Source organism: Taurulus bubalis, assembly GCF_910589615.1.
Source record: "Taurulus bubalis genome assembly, chromosome: 21".
NCBI lineage: Eukaryota > Metazoa > Chordata > Actinopteri > Perciformes > Cottidae > Taurulus > Taurulus bubalis.
The window spans coordinates 229,226-247,607 of NC_136609.1; the positions used below are offsets into that span (position 1 = coordinate 229,226).

The following is an 18,382-nucleotide window of genomic DNA, read 5'->3' on the forward strand; positions in this document are numbered from 1 at the left end:
CACAAAGATACACTAAACCCACACAAAGAGACACTAAACCCCACAAAGATACACTAAACCCACACAAAGAGACACTAAACCCACACAAAGAGACACTAAACCCACACAAAGAGAGACTAAACCCCACAAAGATACACTAAACCCCACAAAGATACACTAAACCACCACAAAGAGACACTAAACCCACACAAAGAGAGACTAAACCCCACAAAGATACACTAAACCCCACAAAGATACACTAAACCCACACAAAGAGACACTAAACCCACACAAAGAGACACTAAACCCACACAAAGAGACACTAAACCCACACAAAGAGAGACTAAACCACCACAAAGATACACTAAACCACCACAAAGATACACTAAACCCCACAAAGATACACTAAACCCACACAAAGAGACACTAAACCCACACAAAGAGACACTAAACCCACACAAAGAGAGACTAAACCCACACAAAGAGAGACTAAACCACCACAAAGAGACACTAAACCCACACAAAGAGAGACTAAACCACCACAAAGATACACTAAACCCCACAAAGATACACTAAACCCACACAAAGAGACACTAAACCCCACAAAGATACACTAAACCCACACAAAGAGACACTAAACCCACACAAAGAGACACTAAACCCACACAAAGAGAGACTAAACCCCACAAAGATACACTAAACCCCACAAAGATACACTAAACCACCACAAAGAGACACTAAACCCACACAAAGAGAGACTAAACCCCACAAAGATACACTAAACCCCACAAAGATACACTAAACCCACACAAAGAGACACTAAACCCACACAAAGAGACACTAAACCCACACAAAGAGACACTAAACCCACACAAAGAGACACTAAACCCACACAAAGAGAGACTAAACCCACACAAAGAGAGACTAAACCACCACAAAGAGACACTAAACCCACACAAAGATACACTAAACCACCACAAAGATACACTAAACCACCACAAAGATACACTAAACCACCACAAAGATACACTAAACCACCACAAAGAGACAAAGAGACGTAAAACCACCACAAAGATACACTAAACCACCACAAAGATACACTAAACCACCACAAAGAGACAAAGAGACGTAAAACCACCACAAAGATACACTAAACCACAACAAAGACACACTGCACCACCACAAAGAACTTGAAGTGTAACAGCTTTAAACTAAAGAGTGTTTGAAGTGTAAACTACAAGCTCTAACTCGTCAGTCAACAGTTTGTGAATGTCACTCTGCTTGTTTCATGTTCATGAGGTTTGTTTTCACGCCTCTTCCTGTGAAACCTGAACGCAGCCAAGGCTCCGGACTCATTACAGCTTCAACAGTCAACAAGTCCATCTTTCAATTAGAGCTCAACTTTAATGGTAAACAGATGCTTTACGCCTGATACTGTCTTTTAAGCTTCTTTTTTTTGTTATGGATCTTTCTGACTAAATATTGTGTAATACAATATGTAATACATACAATATGTAAAAGATGATGTTAAATTCAGAACCTTTAAACCTTAGAACCAACAGAACCAGAACCAACAGAATCAGAACCAACCGACTCAAACCAGCAGCTGTTGTTAAACAGCTGCTGGTTTGATTCCAGAGCCTGCTGTTCACTCCTCATGACAGAAACACATGGGCCTTCACAATAAAACACACTAGCCTTCACAATAAAACACATGGGCCTTCACAATAAAACACACGGGCCTTCACAATAAAACACATGTGCCTTCACAATAAAACACACGGGCCTTCACAATAAAACACACAGGCCTTCACAATAAAACACATTGGCCTTCAAAATATAACTCATTTGCCTTCACAATGAAACACCTCACTGCTAACTGAAGGTTATTTAGTCTCAGATTGAGACTAAACCACGAATCTCACAGCTCCCTGAACACTTTTAATAACGAAGCTAAAACAATCTCAAAAGACTTAATTAATAATAATAATAATAATAATAATAATAATAATAATAATAATAATAACAACATCAACAAGCATTCATCCACTCTTTTTTCCTCATGATTTTCAGGAACATCAGTTCAAATTGACACTAAATCCAGATGGAACTTGAGTTGGATGTTGATATTAAACTGACAGTTTATTTTGAAAGGGTCTGACTCGGGACCCCTCAGCTGATTGGCCCAGTGTTGAACGTGGAGCTCCTAAACCAATCGTAGGAGTACTCGTGCCACCTGCATCCCATCACGGTGATGAGTGCTGAAGCCAGCGGCGCTTACGTAACCGGCACAGAGCGGCCTTTGTCTGCCGGAGGCTGCAAGCCGACACTGGAAACATGAAGTGACCACAGCCGCGTTGTCCCGGGACGCTCTAACGTTAAAGAACATTTCAGAAACATGAAGTGACCACAGCCGCGTTGTCCCGGGACGCTCTAACGTTAAAGAACATTTCAGAAACATGAAGTGACCACAGCCGCGTTGTCCAGGGACGCTCTAACGTTAAAGAACATTTCATTAGGATGTATTTCATCACGTATTATTGTTATATTATTATGTATTATTGTTATAATAACATGTATTATTGTGATATTATTATGTATTATAATAATCAGTGGCCTTCTCTGCTAGTCTAAACAGAATCACAAAGTTTTCATTTTTATTTTTATTCTTATTTTTATTTATTCTTATTTTTGATTTTTTATAATTAAAAGTTATAGATATTTTATAATTGTGTTGTTTTTCACAAATACATGTATAATATTTTTCCCCTATTAGCTTATTTTCTCATTGCCAGCTCCTGTTGTCTGTGTGGCACGCTGCTTGTTTCATTACATTTTATTTAGCTGACGCTTTTATCCAAAGCGACTTACACGTTTGCTCTCTACGCCGTAGACACAGCAACAGGGAGCAACTAGGGGTTAAGTGTCTCAAGGACACAACGACATGGACTAGCAGCCAACCTTCTGATTGAAAGACAGGCATGCTAACCACTTAGCCACAGTCAAGGGTCTTCTCACCCAATCACATTTCACATCTGTTTCTCTATGCAATCCAGAGCTGGTTAAACTATATGGAGAGGCCTGCTAGCATTGTGAAACGTGTGTTTGGCCACAGGGCCGCGTGACCACTAACGTGCGCTGTGATTGGTCACAAGAGACTCCTCGGGGACCGCCAACATCTCATCAACACCACGAATGAATACGGCCAGGAGTGGGTCAGTCAGGGCTTTGAGGTGGGACAGGACCAGGAGTGGGTCAGTCAGGGGTTTGAGGTGGGACAGGACCAGGAGTGGGTCAGTCAGGGCTTTGAGGTGGGACAGGACCAGGAGTGGGTCAGTCAGGGGTTTGAGGTGGGACAGGACCAGGAGTGGGTCAGTCAGGGCTTTGAGGTGGGACAGGACCAGGAGTGGGTCAGTCAGGGCTTTGAGGTGGGACAGGACCAGGAGTGGGTCAGTCAGGGGTTTGAGGTGGGACAGGACCAGGAGTGGGTCAGTCAGGGGTTTGAGGTGGGACAGGACCAGGAGTGGGTCAGTCAGGGCTTTGAGGTGGGACAGGACCAGGAGTGGGTCAGTCAGGGCTTTGAGGTGGGACAGGACCAGGAGTGGGTCAGTCAGGGGTTTGAGGTGGGACAGGACCAGACGCTCAAAAGACTTCATGACCACAGAGGTCAGGGCGACGGGCCTGTAGTCATTGAGTCCTGTGATCCTGGGTTTCTTGGGGACGAGGATGATGGTGGAGGCCTTGAAGCAGGCTGGTACCATGTCTCCAGGGAGGAGATGAAGATCTCAGTGAACACCGGAGACAGCTGATCAGCACAGTGCTTCAGGGTGGAGGGGGAGACAGAGTCCGGGCCGCTGCTTTGCGGGGGTTCTGTTTTTTAAACAGACTGTTGACGTCCCTCTCCAGAATAGTGAGGCTTGTCACTGGGGAGGGGGCTGTGGGGTGAAAGATGGTACAGAGGCGTGAACCCCTGATGGGCTGGGGGAGGGAGGCTGATGGTCTGTGGGGGATGGCTTCAGCTGTCCTTCACATCTCCACCTCATTCAACCAGACTTCATGCTCTTGTTCAAGACAACACAGACTGGACATTTCTCACCGAGTAAGAACAACTGAACTGAACAAGATCAAAAGCACTGATTGCTTTTGTATGAAGTTAATCAATTGCTGGTCTTTAACATTCATCTTTAAGGTAAGCAACAAACTGAACATGACAAAAGAAGGAGTGGCTTGTCCCTCACAGGGACCCTTACTACTGAACATGACAAAAGAAGGAGGGGCTTGTCCCTCACAGGGACCCTTACTACTGAACATGACAAAAGAAGGAGGGGCTTGTCCCTCACAGGGACCCTTACTACTGAACATGACAAAAGAAGGAGGGGCTTGTCCCTCACAGGGACCCTTACTACTGAACATGACAAAAGAAGGAGGGGCTTGTCCCTCACAGGGACCCTTACTACTGAACATGACAAAAGAAGGAGTAGTTTGTCCCTCACAGGGACCCTTACTACTGAACAGACTGTTTATGTTGTTCCTGATAAAAGACAAATGTTTCTTCTTCAGCATGATATTAAGCTGTTTCACATTGGAATAAAATAGTCTATAACATCTGAAAATGTCATATAGAAGCATTAAAAAAATAAAATACATCTGTTTGTTCTTCCCTAGCATATATTTTAGATTTATATACTGTTGTTAACTTGCTGTTGCTCCAAAGTGTTCTTTTGTTCTGATAACATTACTTTAAAATAAAAGCACACAATACACTAGTTTTTACTTACCCAGACAAATCATGCTATTAACACCTCTTAACGTTCTGCCGTCCCGCGGGCGTCTTTTCCTGTACATTCTAGTGTACACTGTACCCCCTATTTATAGTTCGGTACGAGTGCCATGTTTCTACACCTACGATTCTTGTGATTACAGCTGTGTAACCCGTTTCAAAATCAGACCACCACAGCAGCTACAAACGAGACTTTTGTCAGACAACATCAAACAAACAAACGATAGCAAAATCCAGGCAACTCATCGATGACGCCTCATATTGATCCATAAATCCATCACATTCCAACAAAAACAGCGTCGTTACGTCGTAAAGGTCCAATACAAATAAATCCCATAAAAGATTTAGTCCAAAACACGTGATTACATCCATAAATATCCACCAACTGGCGTTGCATCATTTCATATCAGCTGGAAGATATGAAAGAAAAACGGAAAAAAAGCATGTTTGCATGCGAGCACAGCTACAAACTCGGCACCAAAATGACCGCCGAAATCTAAGCTTTCTATTGGACCCCCACATGAACCAATAGGAGCTTCATGTTCTGACTGACATTACCCAACCAGAAGCTACGTTGAAGTTCAGGCTCAGGCTCTATTTTCTTACGTGGCTCAAGCCTGTCACGTCGTACGGCTCAGATGACAGGCGTTTTGTACAGCCAATGAAATTGCCTAAAAAACGGGACTAAACAAGAGGAGGTGGAGATGATCCCAACAGGCTTCAGCGTCACCAGAACAGACTCCTGCTCATAGATCCTCAGCCTGTCATTGAATTAGCATAAAAATGCATTTATACTTCATTTTCTCTGTGTCAGCAATATTGGTAGTAAATATGAATAGTACCTCTATAAGTTTGCAAGACTATAAGCCTTTTTAATAGGTACATAGTATATATATCATGAATATTTTCAATCTCAAAATGAAAAAACGCCTAGACATTTCATTAGAAAAACGTGTAAAATATTAATTTTCTGTGATATTGTTATCTGCTTTTTACTTAGACTAGAAAAGGCTTCAGGCTATGGTCCCATTGAGTTTTCCAGTCTATAAGTCACATTTATAGTCATCTACAGGCATCTATGTACAAAGAAATGTTCAGGCAGAAAAAAAACCTTATACTTTACTGTGTTCAAACTCATATAACTCAGTGTCAGCAGCACTTAAAGTGATTCTGACTATTGGAGGAAAAAAGCTTCAGATTGTTATCTTTCAAAAGAGACCAAGACCATGCATTTACTCCAAATAGTTCAAGTACAGCTTCCAATTTACTTTGGGTATACCTGGATAGGCGTTTTTCGTCAAATGTTACAGGAATGTTATTAATCAGTTAAAAAAAATAGTTATGTATATATATATATATATATATATATCATATATACATATAAGTGTATATCTATATAGATATATAAATATAAGCTTATACATATCTATATATAATATCTATATATCTATATACGGTCTCTCAACGGTCCCTGGCGGGCCGGAGGAGTCCGGGTCCAAGGGAACCATCACAGAGGACAGTGTTTCCCATGAAACCCCCACATGGCCAAGACCAGAGGTCCACAGCTCAGGAGCTGGTGCCTCATGGCATTGTGGGGAATGTAGGAAAGGCCACAGAGGATCATGGGTATTGTAGTCGTCCTGGTGAGCTCTTTGTGTCGTTTAACGTCATCGTGAATTGGATCCAACATTAAATGAGACCCATGAAGAAGAAACCGGGTCTTGGGGGAAGATCAGGATCAGTGGTTGAAAGCTGTGAATCCTCCAGGATCTCTTTCCTGTCTTCTACACCCTTCACACAAAAACACTCAAACAACACACAATAAATACAAATACCACAACATTAAACCATTAGACGAACACGGAAATGTTGACAAATGTAATAATGATGCTTTTTAAATATGAAACACAATGAAGCCATAAATACATCAGAAATAACTAAATGTATTCATCATAAAATGTACGAGAAAACAAGCGAGAAAAGCAAAATGAAGACGAGCAGGACGATGAAGAGCGACCTCTGCCTCACACCTTTATTTACACACACACACACACACACACTCAGCTGTCATCAGGTCGTCATGACGAGGGCTTTGATTGACAGCTGTACCGTCTGAACTTGGTCCGTCTGTCAGTCAAGAATCAGCAGAAACATTGCAGGAATTAGAAAAACTACAAACATGGCCGACATGACAAAGCACGTCTTCGTCGGTCTGCAGACGTAAAACCAACAATTAATCCGGTCTGAAGTTTCCTTTAAATACCAGAATGGTTATTATTATTATTATTATTATTATTATTTGGTTATCATGAACTAAATAAAGTGGACTTTATTCATTTACTTTCACTGAGAATTTTCTTCTCTTCCACAAACTGGCATAAAATGTAATATTAATAATTAGTATTAAAAACAGTCCCATCACATTGTTCTTCTGACCTGCAGGTGGCAGTGACGCACCAACAAAGAAGAGTCTAAAATACAATTAAAAAACTGTTTTTTGTGTTTAGTAACTAACATCGGTCCCCAAAAGTCAGCTTTCTAATAATAATAGTAACTACTAATAAATAAAACAGTGGAACTCAGATGTTACTGTAAAAAAAATGACATTTTATTTTAGAAAAACGTGACTTCCACGTCACAGTTTCTTTTTTTAGTCTCTGTTCTAAAATCAACGGCATAGAAAACAAAGACACAGAAGACTGATTCTAACTGCTGGATGTAAGTTCATGCTAGAAAACAAACAAACAAACAAACAGCATCTAAACAACAAACATCAGCTGTCCGTCTACTGGATGGATGTTAATACAACAAACAAAGATAATTCGTATTTAATGTAAAGAGATTTTATATGGACTTATTGTTTTAACATTCCAATACTTTCATTTCATGTATTTTGTGAGGTTTTTTTTGCATTTGGTGCCACCAATTTTTATTTTTACTTAGTTCACACAAACAATAACTTAAAATCATATTGTTTGCAAACAATATTGTGTTTTGCTCAGACTGGTGGAACCTGAGAGAGTTTAAAGTGAAACAGAGGTCAGAACCTCAACATGTGACGATTCCGTCCAATCAGACTCTCAGTAATCTGGAAGCTTGTTAAGAGTTTAAACTGTGGTCCATATTTCTGTTTGTTGATGAAACATGAAGAAAAAACAATAGGCTACACAAGTCCTACACATGCGCTAACACTCAGGGTGGATTGAGAAATGTAAACATTGGTGTTGGTCCAGCAGCTGATCGGGAGTTATTATTATTATTATTGCTCCGGGTCGTCTACGCATCGAATCCCAGAGAAGCTAGCAGAGCGGTGAAGGCACTGGCGAAGAGGAGAGCTGGGAGTCTGAATGTCAGAGTCAAGCGACCTCCAACGACCTCCAGCGACCTCCAGCGAGGTGTCTGGAGCTGCAGCTGCAGGTCCAACAGAAGCCCTTTGGGACGAAGCTGAAGACGAAGCTGAAGCCTTAAGAGAGCGGAAGACAGAGCTTCTCAGCGGAAATGAGGAAGAGTAGTGTGCTCACTGCTCTTCCTTGAGACTGAAGGGTTAAAAACAAACAACACAGGATTTACAGGTGAAGGTGAGAAGGACCGGCAACCCTGCAGTTGTCAAAGTTCCGAACTGGAGAGCGTCCTTTCAAAATAAACTCCGTTTAAACGTTTCGTCACCTTCACCTCCGGGCGAGTCGATCGGCGGCAGAAGACGAAGGCAGACATCTGTGGAGACACACAGGTGAGGACGTCTGTCACTGGAGGATGTCTGTAGAGGATGTAAAGGACGTCTGTCACTGGAGGATGTCTGTAGAGGATGTAAAGGACGTCTGTCACTGGAGGATGTCTGTAGAGGATGTAAAGGACGTCTGTCACTGGAGGATGTCTGTAGAGGTTGTAAAGGACGTCTGTCACTGGAGGATGTCTGTAGAGGTTGTAAAGGACGTCTGTCACTGGAGGATGTCTGTAGAGGTTGTAAAGGACGTCTGTCACTGGAGGATGTCTGTAGAGGATGTAAAGGACGTCTGTCACTGGAGGATGTCTGTAGAGGTTGTAAAGGACGTCTGTCACTGGAGGATGTCTGTAGAGGTTGTAAAGGACGTCTGTCACTGGAGGATGTCTGTAGAGGATGTAAAGGATGTCTGTCACTGGAGGATGTCTGTAGAGGATGTAAAGGACGTCTGTCACTGGAGGATGTCTGTAGAGGTTGTAAAGGACGTCTGTCACTGGAGGATGTCTGTAGAGGATATAAAGGATGTCCGTCACTAGAGGACGTCTGTAGAGGACGTAAAGGACATCCGTCACTAGAGGACGTTCGTCACTAGAGGACGTCTGTAGAGGACGTAAAGGACATCCGTCATTAGAGGAAGTCTGTAGAGGTTGTAAAGGACGTCTGTCACTAGAGGACGTCTGTAGAGGACGTAAAGGATATTCATCACTAAAGGACGTCTGTAGAGGACGTAAAGGACATCCGTCACTAGTGAACGTCTGTAGAGGACGTAAAGGATGTTCGTCACTAGAGGACATCTGTAGAGGGCGTAAAGGACATCCGTCACTAGAGGACGTTCGTCACTAGAGTACGTCTGTAGAGGTTGTAAAGGACATCTGTCACTAGAGGACGTTCGTCACTAGAGTACGTCTGTAGAGGTTGTAAAGGACATCTGTCACTAGAGGATGTCTGTCACTAGAGGACATCTGTAGAGGACATAAAGAACGTATGTAGAGGTTGTAAAGGACATTCGTCACTAGAGGACGTTCGTCACTAGAGGACGTCTGTAGAGGACGTAAAGGACATCCGTCACTAGAGGACGTTCGTCACTAGAGGACGTCTGTAGAGGACGTAAAGGACATCCGTCATTAGAGGAAGTCTGTAGAGGTTGTAAAGGACATGCGTCACTAGAGGACGTTCGTCACTAGAGAGGATGTCCGTCACTAGAGGACGTCTGTAGAGGTTGTAAAGGACATCCATCACTAGAGGATGTCCATCCTCAAACACACAACAAACATGAAGCGCCTCAGAGACATTCGTACCTCGAGGTGTGCTTGAGCTTCCTCTCCTCTTCAGGAATCTGCTCCACAAAACAAGAGCAGACTGGATTAGTTTGGTGGTTTGTGGTTGGCCAGTGATGTGGTTTTAGAGGGCCCAGGACCAAACCACAGAGTCTCCATGTGAGAAATAGGATGAGGGGAGGACTCCTTTCTGTGGACTCCACATGTTGGAGCTTTGTTTGGTTACTTGATACAGTCAGCGGCGCGTCTGCAAAACATTCTGCTGTTTTTAAACATTTCCCTCAAACATCGGAGGGAGGAAACTCATTTATAGATCTCATCATATGCATTCAACTCAATCAAATAGAATACTTTACAAACATGAAAACACTCACACTTGGGTCTGTTGCACAAAGTCTGCAAAATGCTGATCTCTGGCACACAACTCGATGATCCTCAGACGCTCCTGGATCTCCTGCAGAGAGGTCAAAAAAACAAGTGAGAAGGAAGAAAAGGTACAAATACTGCTCTGCATTAAGAAGTCTGTAGATCTCCTGCTGCCTCCATCAGTGTTGTTATGACCCAGAGCGTCATAAGAGAACAATGAACCTTAATGCTGTTCACCTCCCTGCCTGAGTCGGTGCTGTTCTATTGTTTGCCATGCTTTGCTCTTTTTTCCATTGAAGGTGATTGGGCGGAGCCATTTAAGAGGGAACCTGTGGAGGCCGTCACTCTCTCTCTCCTGTCTCGGCAGCATCCAACCTGGACATGCTGCACGTCAGATCTTTGGGTGGTGGGCAGTGTTGGGGTAGTTACTCTGTAAAAGTAACTAGTTACAAGTTACTAGTTACTTCTGAAATTTGTAACTAGATTACTTTACTAGTTACTGCATTTGAAAAGTAGCTACACTACTAGTTACTTTACTTTCCATTTTTTTAAGCAAATGTACACATTAACCGTAAAGATACATGGACAAACATTATGGCCCTTTCATCACTTTATTTTCAATAAAGGGCATCTCTTAGCCTTTTCACATAGTGTACAAACTTGATGTACAAACATGTAAAACAAAATGGCATATAAAACTCAGCCATTAACTTGAAGGAACATTAACCCTGTTCACACTGTCTGACCAAAGAAATATGCCTCACTTTAGAATCCAAACAACAGGATCCAAGAGGCTGTGTGTGGTGGGGACATTCAGGTCAAACAGCAGAACACATTGAAAACAGGCTTTTGGAAACATGAGACCCCACTAAACCAAATGTTTAAGAACAAAACCAGCTTGTTATAGGAATCATTGTAGTGGTTTAAGAAAAATAGAAAAGTTAATGGTACTTTTGGTGACTGGACGCTGCAGCTGAGCGGACTGATCGCTGGAGTTTCATACTAGAGTGAAGACGATCACAGATTAAACTCAAGTTATATATTAAATCTGTTAAATTATTCACCATCTGGTTAAAATGTGTTCATTGTAGGTCTGAACCACAAAAGGACCTCAAACTACTGTCTTCTAAGATTGTATCTGTTGTTTCCCTCAATAACCTGTATTATGTATGTCATTAAAATCAGAGAGCTGGAGAGAGGAAACACTTTTTACACGTAATGAAGAGAAACTATATTTATATTAAGGGTTATTTTATAATGATGTCACAATCAGACTCATTCCGCCAGTAGAAATGGATCCTGCGTGTATAAGCAGGACACATCACAGTATATAAACACTCAATGCAGATTATTAAACGGTAACAGACGACAGAGAAAACATCTCCACTCTGACATCATGATAACTGTGTCTTTATTAATGTAAGTAGTAGTTTAACACCATTAAATCAACTATTTTAAGTGCATTTTTATTGGAATGTTCGCTAAAAACTCTCCAGACAAAACTCCGCCAGCTGTTAAAGCGACTAACAGCTGATTAGAAGTGATCACATGTGATCAGATGTGATCCGCTGTCAGTCGGTCAGTCATCAGAAACCGACGTCGCTTCACGTGACGCTTCAGAGGAAAGGACGTCTCATGTCTATTAAAACATGTTTCCTCGCGTCTTCTCTTGGTTGAGGGAAGCGGGATGCGGGTTAGAGACTTGGGACGTACCTGTGACAGGCTGTTCATCAGGAAGTGTCGTGTGACTCACGCGCCACTAAAAGAAAACTTTTCGGACTGGTACAAATGTCTTGAGTAACGCAGGAACGCGCGTTACTGAGGTTTAGTAAAGTAGTGTAGTTACCAATATTTTGAGTGTAATGCGTTACTTTACTTCGTTACCTATGAAAGTTATTACGTTACTGTAATCCGGTACTTTGTAACTCGTTACCCCCAACACTGGTGGTGGGGTTATTAAGGGTTTCGGTAGTGGTCGGGGTGAGAAGCCCTTTTTGTTCAACCTTGTTTTCTCCTGTTTTCTGGTAGGGAGATAGGTAAGATACCTGTTCTTTCTCCGACCCGCGGAGCCACTCCACCACTTTGAGAGAAAAAAAAAGACAGCCGACGCTCCCGTTCAGCAATGTGCTTTTACGGAGCGCCATTCTGGGCTCAGGGAGAGATCACACGGGACACGTGGACCGACCCACGAAGCTTCAACCACCAGCGGGCACCCCCGCCGAGCAACGCACAGTTACGCAGCGCAGAAACAAACGTCCAGAACCCTAGAAGGCCTTCTCATATAGTTTAATCCGCTCTCGATTCAATAGAGAAACAGAAGTTAAATGTGAGGAAATCCTTAAACAGTGGCCGCTGCGTCATGCAGCAGGCTGAAGGCTGGAAGCAGAGCAACAGAGGACACAGGAGCTGTGCAATGACAAAATAAGCTAACAGGAAAAAAAATTATAATACATGTAGTGCATTTGTGAAACACAATTAAACTATGAAATAGCTATAACTTTTAATTATAAAAAAAAGTTAACTTTGTGATTCTGTTTAGGCCAGCAGAGAAAGCTTATCAGGCCCACCACTGAAGTATATTGATGACTTCCCACAAGGAGACATTTTGGGGCCACTTTTGTTTTCTATTTATATTCAGATTAAACACGATACCAAAATAAAACTCAAAGCTGACGACACTCAGCTGTCCGTAAAACAACAACGACAACAAAGACAATAAGGTGTTCATAACTACGAAGGAGAGTTACCTCCTTGGTGAGTGTGGCGTCCTGGAAGATGTGTTGCATCTCGTCTCTGTCGAGGTCTCTGGAGCTGCTGTACTGGGGCGCATCGTCGTAGCGCCGGTAGTACTGGGCGGTGACTGGGTCGCTCTCGAACATGGGGTTCAGCTTGTTGGCTCGCTCCAGCGTCGGCACGCTGTCGCCCCGTCTGGAGGGAAACACGTGATCGTTAAATCAACAAAACAAACGTTAAATTGTAATTCAAAGAGTCCGCCGGTGTCCTCGCCCACCGGAGCGGGTCCTCCGTGTCTCCACCGTCGTATTGCTCTCGCAACGTCCTCGCCAGAAAGAAGACGATCCCGACCGCCACCAAGAGGAAGCCGGCCACCGAAGCGATGGCGATGCCAACCACCAGTGTCTCGGAGACGTACTCCTCGCAGTGCTCGCCACGGTACCACCAGTTCTCTCCCACCCGACACCTGCAGCAAAGGGCACGGGTTCAAATCCCAGAGTCACCACCGGTAACTATTAATAACTAGTGAACTAAGACCAGACTAAAGGTAAAAATAATGTAAATGTTCAAAATCTTGCACCTGATGTTTCGTATTGAAATTAACTAAAAACTAGAAAATGTAAATTTTAAATTAAACATTCACCAACTGTATGGGAGGAATATTTTGAAGGTATACTCCTTTGGAATACAAACAATATATTATATTCTGTAAAATACAGAATGTATTGTGGGCAAGTGGGGTCTTTCGTATTCGGTGGTAAGCTTTGAGTTTTATAAAATAAATAATTAACAATGAATTTGAAGGGGAAAGAAAAATATTCATCTAAAGTTTCCTTGTTGGTACATTTAAGGACTTCCAGGAATCTGATACTTGAGAGCAAACATGAAAACTTTGTCGCTCAGTTTCTGCTCAAGATCTTTAGAAGAAAATAAAGAAATGTTGAATAAATAGTGACAGAAAAGTAATCCGACCTGCAGATGGCGCCCTTGTCGGGGATGACATCACATTTGCCGTCGTTGAGGCAGAAGTCGGGCTGCACCTCGCAGATGCTCTGACACGGCAGGCCGTCGACACTCAGGTAGCCGGCGTCGCAAACACACTCGGCCTCTCCGGACCACCGGTTCACCAAACACCTGGAGAAGTCATTACACGCCTGGAACTTACAGGGGTCTGCCCGGTCACCTGAGGCGGACGCACCCAAAAAAAAGAAGAAGAAGACGCTTCAGACAACGACAGAAAATGTATCAATAACTATTCTGATGGTTGAAGTCTTGGTTCTTTGTGTAAAACCTGCAGTAAAGGATCTGGGTATTTCCTCCCCCACTGGTTTCCAGTAAGACCGTAACAAAGCACAGGCTCCTGAAATACAGACTCTGGGTCCAACCCCAGGACTAAACTTGAGACAGACCCTAGGAACAGACCCAGGGACTGACCAGAACAGACCAGAACAGACCTCAGAACTGACTTCAGTACAGACCCTGGGACCAGACCATGGAACTGACCTAAAGACAGTCCCCAGGACTAGATCCCAGGACTTACCTTGAGACAGACCCTGGGACTGACCCAGGACAGACCTTGGAACAGACCTAGGGACCAGACCCCAGGACCAGAATATGAACCTGATGGAGAAGCTGCAGGACAGAGCTCCACATCAAAGTAATTACATGTAGTGAACATCAGATGATTTTACAAGACTTATAATTCTGTCATTGCATTTTTGGCAACACCTTAAACAATCTTTCATGATGACATTGAGGTGGGCTTCATGTCAAGTCCAGATCCAGAACCCAGTGTGGTGACCATGTGCTCTTCAGACGGAAGATGAGTACAGTGATTACCAGCTGACCAGTGACTCACTGCTGTAGATTACCAGGCTGTCAGGAACTCTTCTGATTGGCTCAGACAGATTAAAGAGCTGCAGCTCAGCAGAGACGGAAGTGACGGTAAATCTTATCAAACATTACAGTGACTCACTGAATGTACAGTACACATTAAAATACTCCCAACAAAAGTACGTCAGTATCATCAGTAAATAATCAGTTTCTTGTCTTTGTGTCTAAATAAAGTTGAAAAAACATCCACCCAGACCTCTTTCTAACCGGGTCCATCTGGACCTCTTTCTAATCGGGTCCATCCAGACCTCTTTCTAACCGGGTCCACCTAGACCTCTTTCTAACCGGGTCCATCCAGCTCCTTTCTGTATTATTTATATTTCTTTAAATATATATATATATATATATATATATATATATATATATATATATAGAATATATTATAATAAAAATGTATATAATGTGTATTTATTAGGAAGATCTCAGCAAAAGAAGCAGGAAGTTTGTTGATGTGAACGTCACGATGAAACCTGTAGAGGTCTAGTCCCTTCTCTACTCTACTTTGGTCCTACCTGATTCCACGTCCAGCGAGTATTTGTCAATGGCCAGGTTCATGGTCTGGTATGCGGTGTTCGCAAAGTCCTCCAGGATGAGGTACACGACGTTGGTGACCCCTCTGGGAACCGGCTTACCGAACCTCATCCTGCTGTTCACCACGATGCTGCCGTTCCTGAAGTTGAGGATCTCCAGGTTTTTGAAGTTGTTCAGGTTGGTCTGAAGGTACGGGACCAGCTGCAAGGTGAAGACAAAGACGTGAGAAGAGCAGAACATGTGCATCTAGAAGTTTATATTTTTCAGGTCTCACCAGTTGTAGGAACTGCTGCTCCAGGGCTTTGTACTCAGGGGAGCTCTTGTTGAAGAGGTCCATGGAGAACGCCATGTTGGTCACCCTGAGGCTGAAGAACACAGTCAGGGCCTTGCCAGGGCGGGTTGGTAGAGCGAAGGCGTCCAGGTCCGACCCCTGAGCCCCGCTGGAGAATCCGCTGCTGTCACCTTCAGTCGCCATGTCGCCGTACTGGAACAAATCAAAGCTGACGTCCATGCTCGGTACGTCAGATATATCGTGATCAAATGGTTGGATCTCGGTGACAGGGGGGTCGTTGTTGACTTCCTGAAGCGAGAAAGACGTTGTTTGGAGGGTTCTGCGGCTTGATTCACTTTCTGAAGTATTTGTGGAGGTTGGTAACACATTTTCATCCTGAGCTGAAGCTCCTGGAGACATTAGATCACCTTGATTTGATGATGATGGCGTAAAATGAGAAACACCTGAAGTTGGAGTGCTCATTGGAAACTCTTCTTCATGGGTCGGATGCTCGTGGTGAACTGGTTCCTCATCCTCCGGGGCTGAATCCGACACTCGGGTGAACGGTGAGTCCTTCTCGGGCGAGAGTGCGATGCTGCCGCTGTGGTCCGAACTCACCGAGGAAGTAAGGACTGGAGCATAAGTCGTTGTCGTCACAACCATGACTTCATCCACAACCAGATCGTCGTCTTGGAGAGCAAACGCTGGCGTCGTTGTTATGGCAGGATCGGTGCCACTGATGTGTTGTTCCTCTAAAATCTCAATATCATCCTGGTCTTTGGTTTCTGGCAGCAGCAGGTTTGGTTTTTCAGTGAATATCCGAAGTTCTGCTGGCTCTTCAGTGGTTGAGTCGAAGCTGGGTTCTGATTGGAGTCTTACAAAAGTAGGTGACTCTTGGGTGGTCGATTCAAAGCTGGGTTCTGACTGGACTTCTACCAAGGTAGGAGACTCTTGGGTGATCGAGTTAAAGCTGGGTTCTGACTGGACTTGTACCAAAGTAGGTGACTCTTTGGTTGAGGTTACAGTATCTGGGACCTCCACCTCTTCCTTTTTGGGTTGATCTTTTTCGGATTCAGACCCAACTGTAGCAGCTGGAACTTCTGCTGCTGCTTCAGTAGTTACTTCCACATCTTCAGTGGTTTCAGATGACTTCAGCTTGACTGCTGAACCAGTTGGTCCTGTAAAAACAGGAGCCTCGCGAGTCAAGGGTTCAGGCTCAGGAGAATATGTGACTGGAGACACAAGCGTATGTGGTCTGGTCAAGGAGTAGTCATCATAGAAACCAGATGCCTCCACTGACAGTGTGACGGTCAAGGTTCCTTTGGGGAAGAACACCGGTGCTTCGGTGGTAGTTGAGTGCCGAGGGTCTGTGCTGATGTGGGGCGTCACCAAAACCTGATCCAAGAACGATTCCTCTATGCCTCCATCCAGCAATGATTCTTGAAAAGCAGGAGCTGTCTGCAAAGGGGGGGCTTTGGTGAAAGCAACTTCCATCGATGTTACATCCTCATTCTCAGTGGGGGGCAACTCAACACCAAACGCCTCCTCATCCTCATCTTCGTCCTCCTCCAGATCCGGCGGAGGAAGCACCTCCTGGCTGCCGTCCCTGTTCTCGTAGAGGATCCGATCAGAGGACGGCGGCGGCCAAGACGAGAGATCAGCTCCCTGTCCGTCTCCGGAGGAACCAGAACCAGATCCTTCGTCCAGTGTGACCTCAGAGTCCGTTTGCGGTTTCACGGGCGGTGGGGGTGCGACGAATCCTCCAGGACCCACTTGGTCCTCTTGGGGGACGTGGTCTCCAACGGCAGGAGCGTTACTCAGAAGGAATCCCTCATCTTCAATATTTCCCTTATCTGAAAACCAGAAAAGCACATGAAGAGTTTTAAGAGAACAAATTCTAAAGATCCAGTTAAGTTTAACATAATGTTTAACAAAAACTTGATGGTTTAACTGGGATTTAAAGACCAGCTGGTTTTTTTTTCCTGTTTTGGCTGTAACCAACCGACACAGATACCAGTGTTCAATAAATAATCATTCCTTTATCTCATTGATCGTTTCTCAATCATCGATCGTTGCTCAATCATTGATTGTTTTTCAGTCATCGATCGTTGGCTCACTCTCTCTCTGCAGGTCGAAGGTCTTCTCGGGGAACTCTGCAGCGGCCGGTGGACTCATGCTCTCGTCGAACATGAAGACGTCATTCTCGCTCACCAGCGGGCCCTGAGAGCCTTTCCACTGGTCGAAGGGGTCGAACAGGAAGTCGTCTTTGTTGAGGTCGACCTCGTGGCTCGGAGCGTCAGGAGGCTTCTCTGCAGCGAGAACGTTATCCTGACGGAAGAACGTTTTCTGATATTGAGGTGAATTATCTTCATTCCTGTGATCAGCTTTTTCTTATTGTTGTTGTTTAACTCACCATGTTGTCAAAGGTGTCGGCTGGTCCACTTGTTGGTTTCACGGCAGGGAACAAGTTCTCCACTGCAGAAAAGAGTCGTTAATAACATCCTGTATTGATCAAATTCTAAACCCAGGGTGAAACTGGAACCTTTCACATCATCATCATCATCTTTAATTTGAAATAAAAATATAAACATAATTTTCTAAGAAGACGAAGAATATTTCATCCTCTTCCTACTAGAAATAATACAAAACATTATTTTTTGTCTTTTCTGTGCACTAGAATAAATAAAATTAGATTCAGAAAAAGCTTTACACATTTTATTTAATTACTTTATTTTATAGTCAAAATAATTTCCTTATAATTTTAGATCTGCGAAATAACCGCACAGCATTGTTCATTAATGATTGGGAACTTTATTATTCATATATGTAGA

At 43.6% G+C, this 18,382-nt stretch overlaps 1 protein-coding gene across 1 annotated transcript in view; it reads right to left on the reverse strand.

The window, feature by feature from the left end:
* Nucleotides 1–8,035: 8,035 nt before the first annotated feature.
* The window catches only part of LOC306752925 (uncharacterized protein), a gene marked incomplete at both ends in the record, with an annotated part of 30,113 nt that continues 19,766 nt past the window's right edge, over nucleotides 8,036–18,382 (reverse strand). Inside the window, 11 exons of the mRNA XM_079236759.1 lie at nucleotides 8,036–8,203; nucleotides 8,426–9,079; nucleotides 9,753–9,816; nucleotides 10,132–10,211; nucleotides 12,871–13,051; nucleotides 13,134–13,322; nucleotides 13,829–14,039; nucleotides 15,262–15,481; nucleotides 15,555–17,404; nucleotides 17,669–17,879; nucleotides 17,965–18,026. Of these exons, the coding sequence (XP_079092885.1) occupies nucleotides 8,036–8,203; nucleotides 8,426–9,079; nucleotides 9,753–9,816; nucleotides 10,132–10,211; nucleotides 12,871–13,051; nucleotides 13,134–13,322; nucleotides 13,829–14,039; nucleotides 15,262–15,481; nucleotides 15,555–17,404; nucleotides 17,669–17,879; nucleotides 17,965–18,026 (3,890 nt within the window). The remainder of the gene's footprint in view (nucleotides 8,204–8,425; nucleotides 9,080–9,752; nucleotides 9,817–10,131; nucleotides 10,212–12,870; nucleotides 13,052–13,133; nucleotides 13,323–13,828; nucleotides 14,040–15,261; nucleotides 15,482–15,554; nucleotides 17,405–17,668; nucleotides 17,880–17,964; nucleotides 18,027–18,382) is intronic.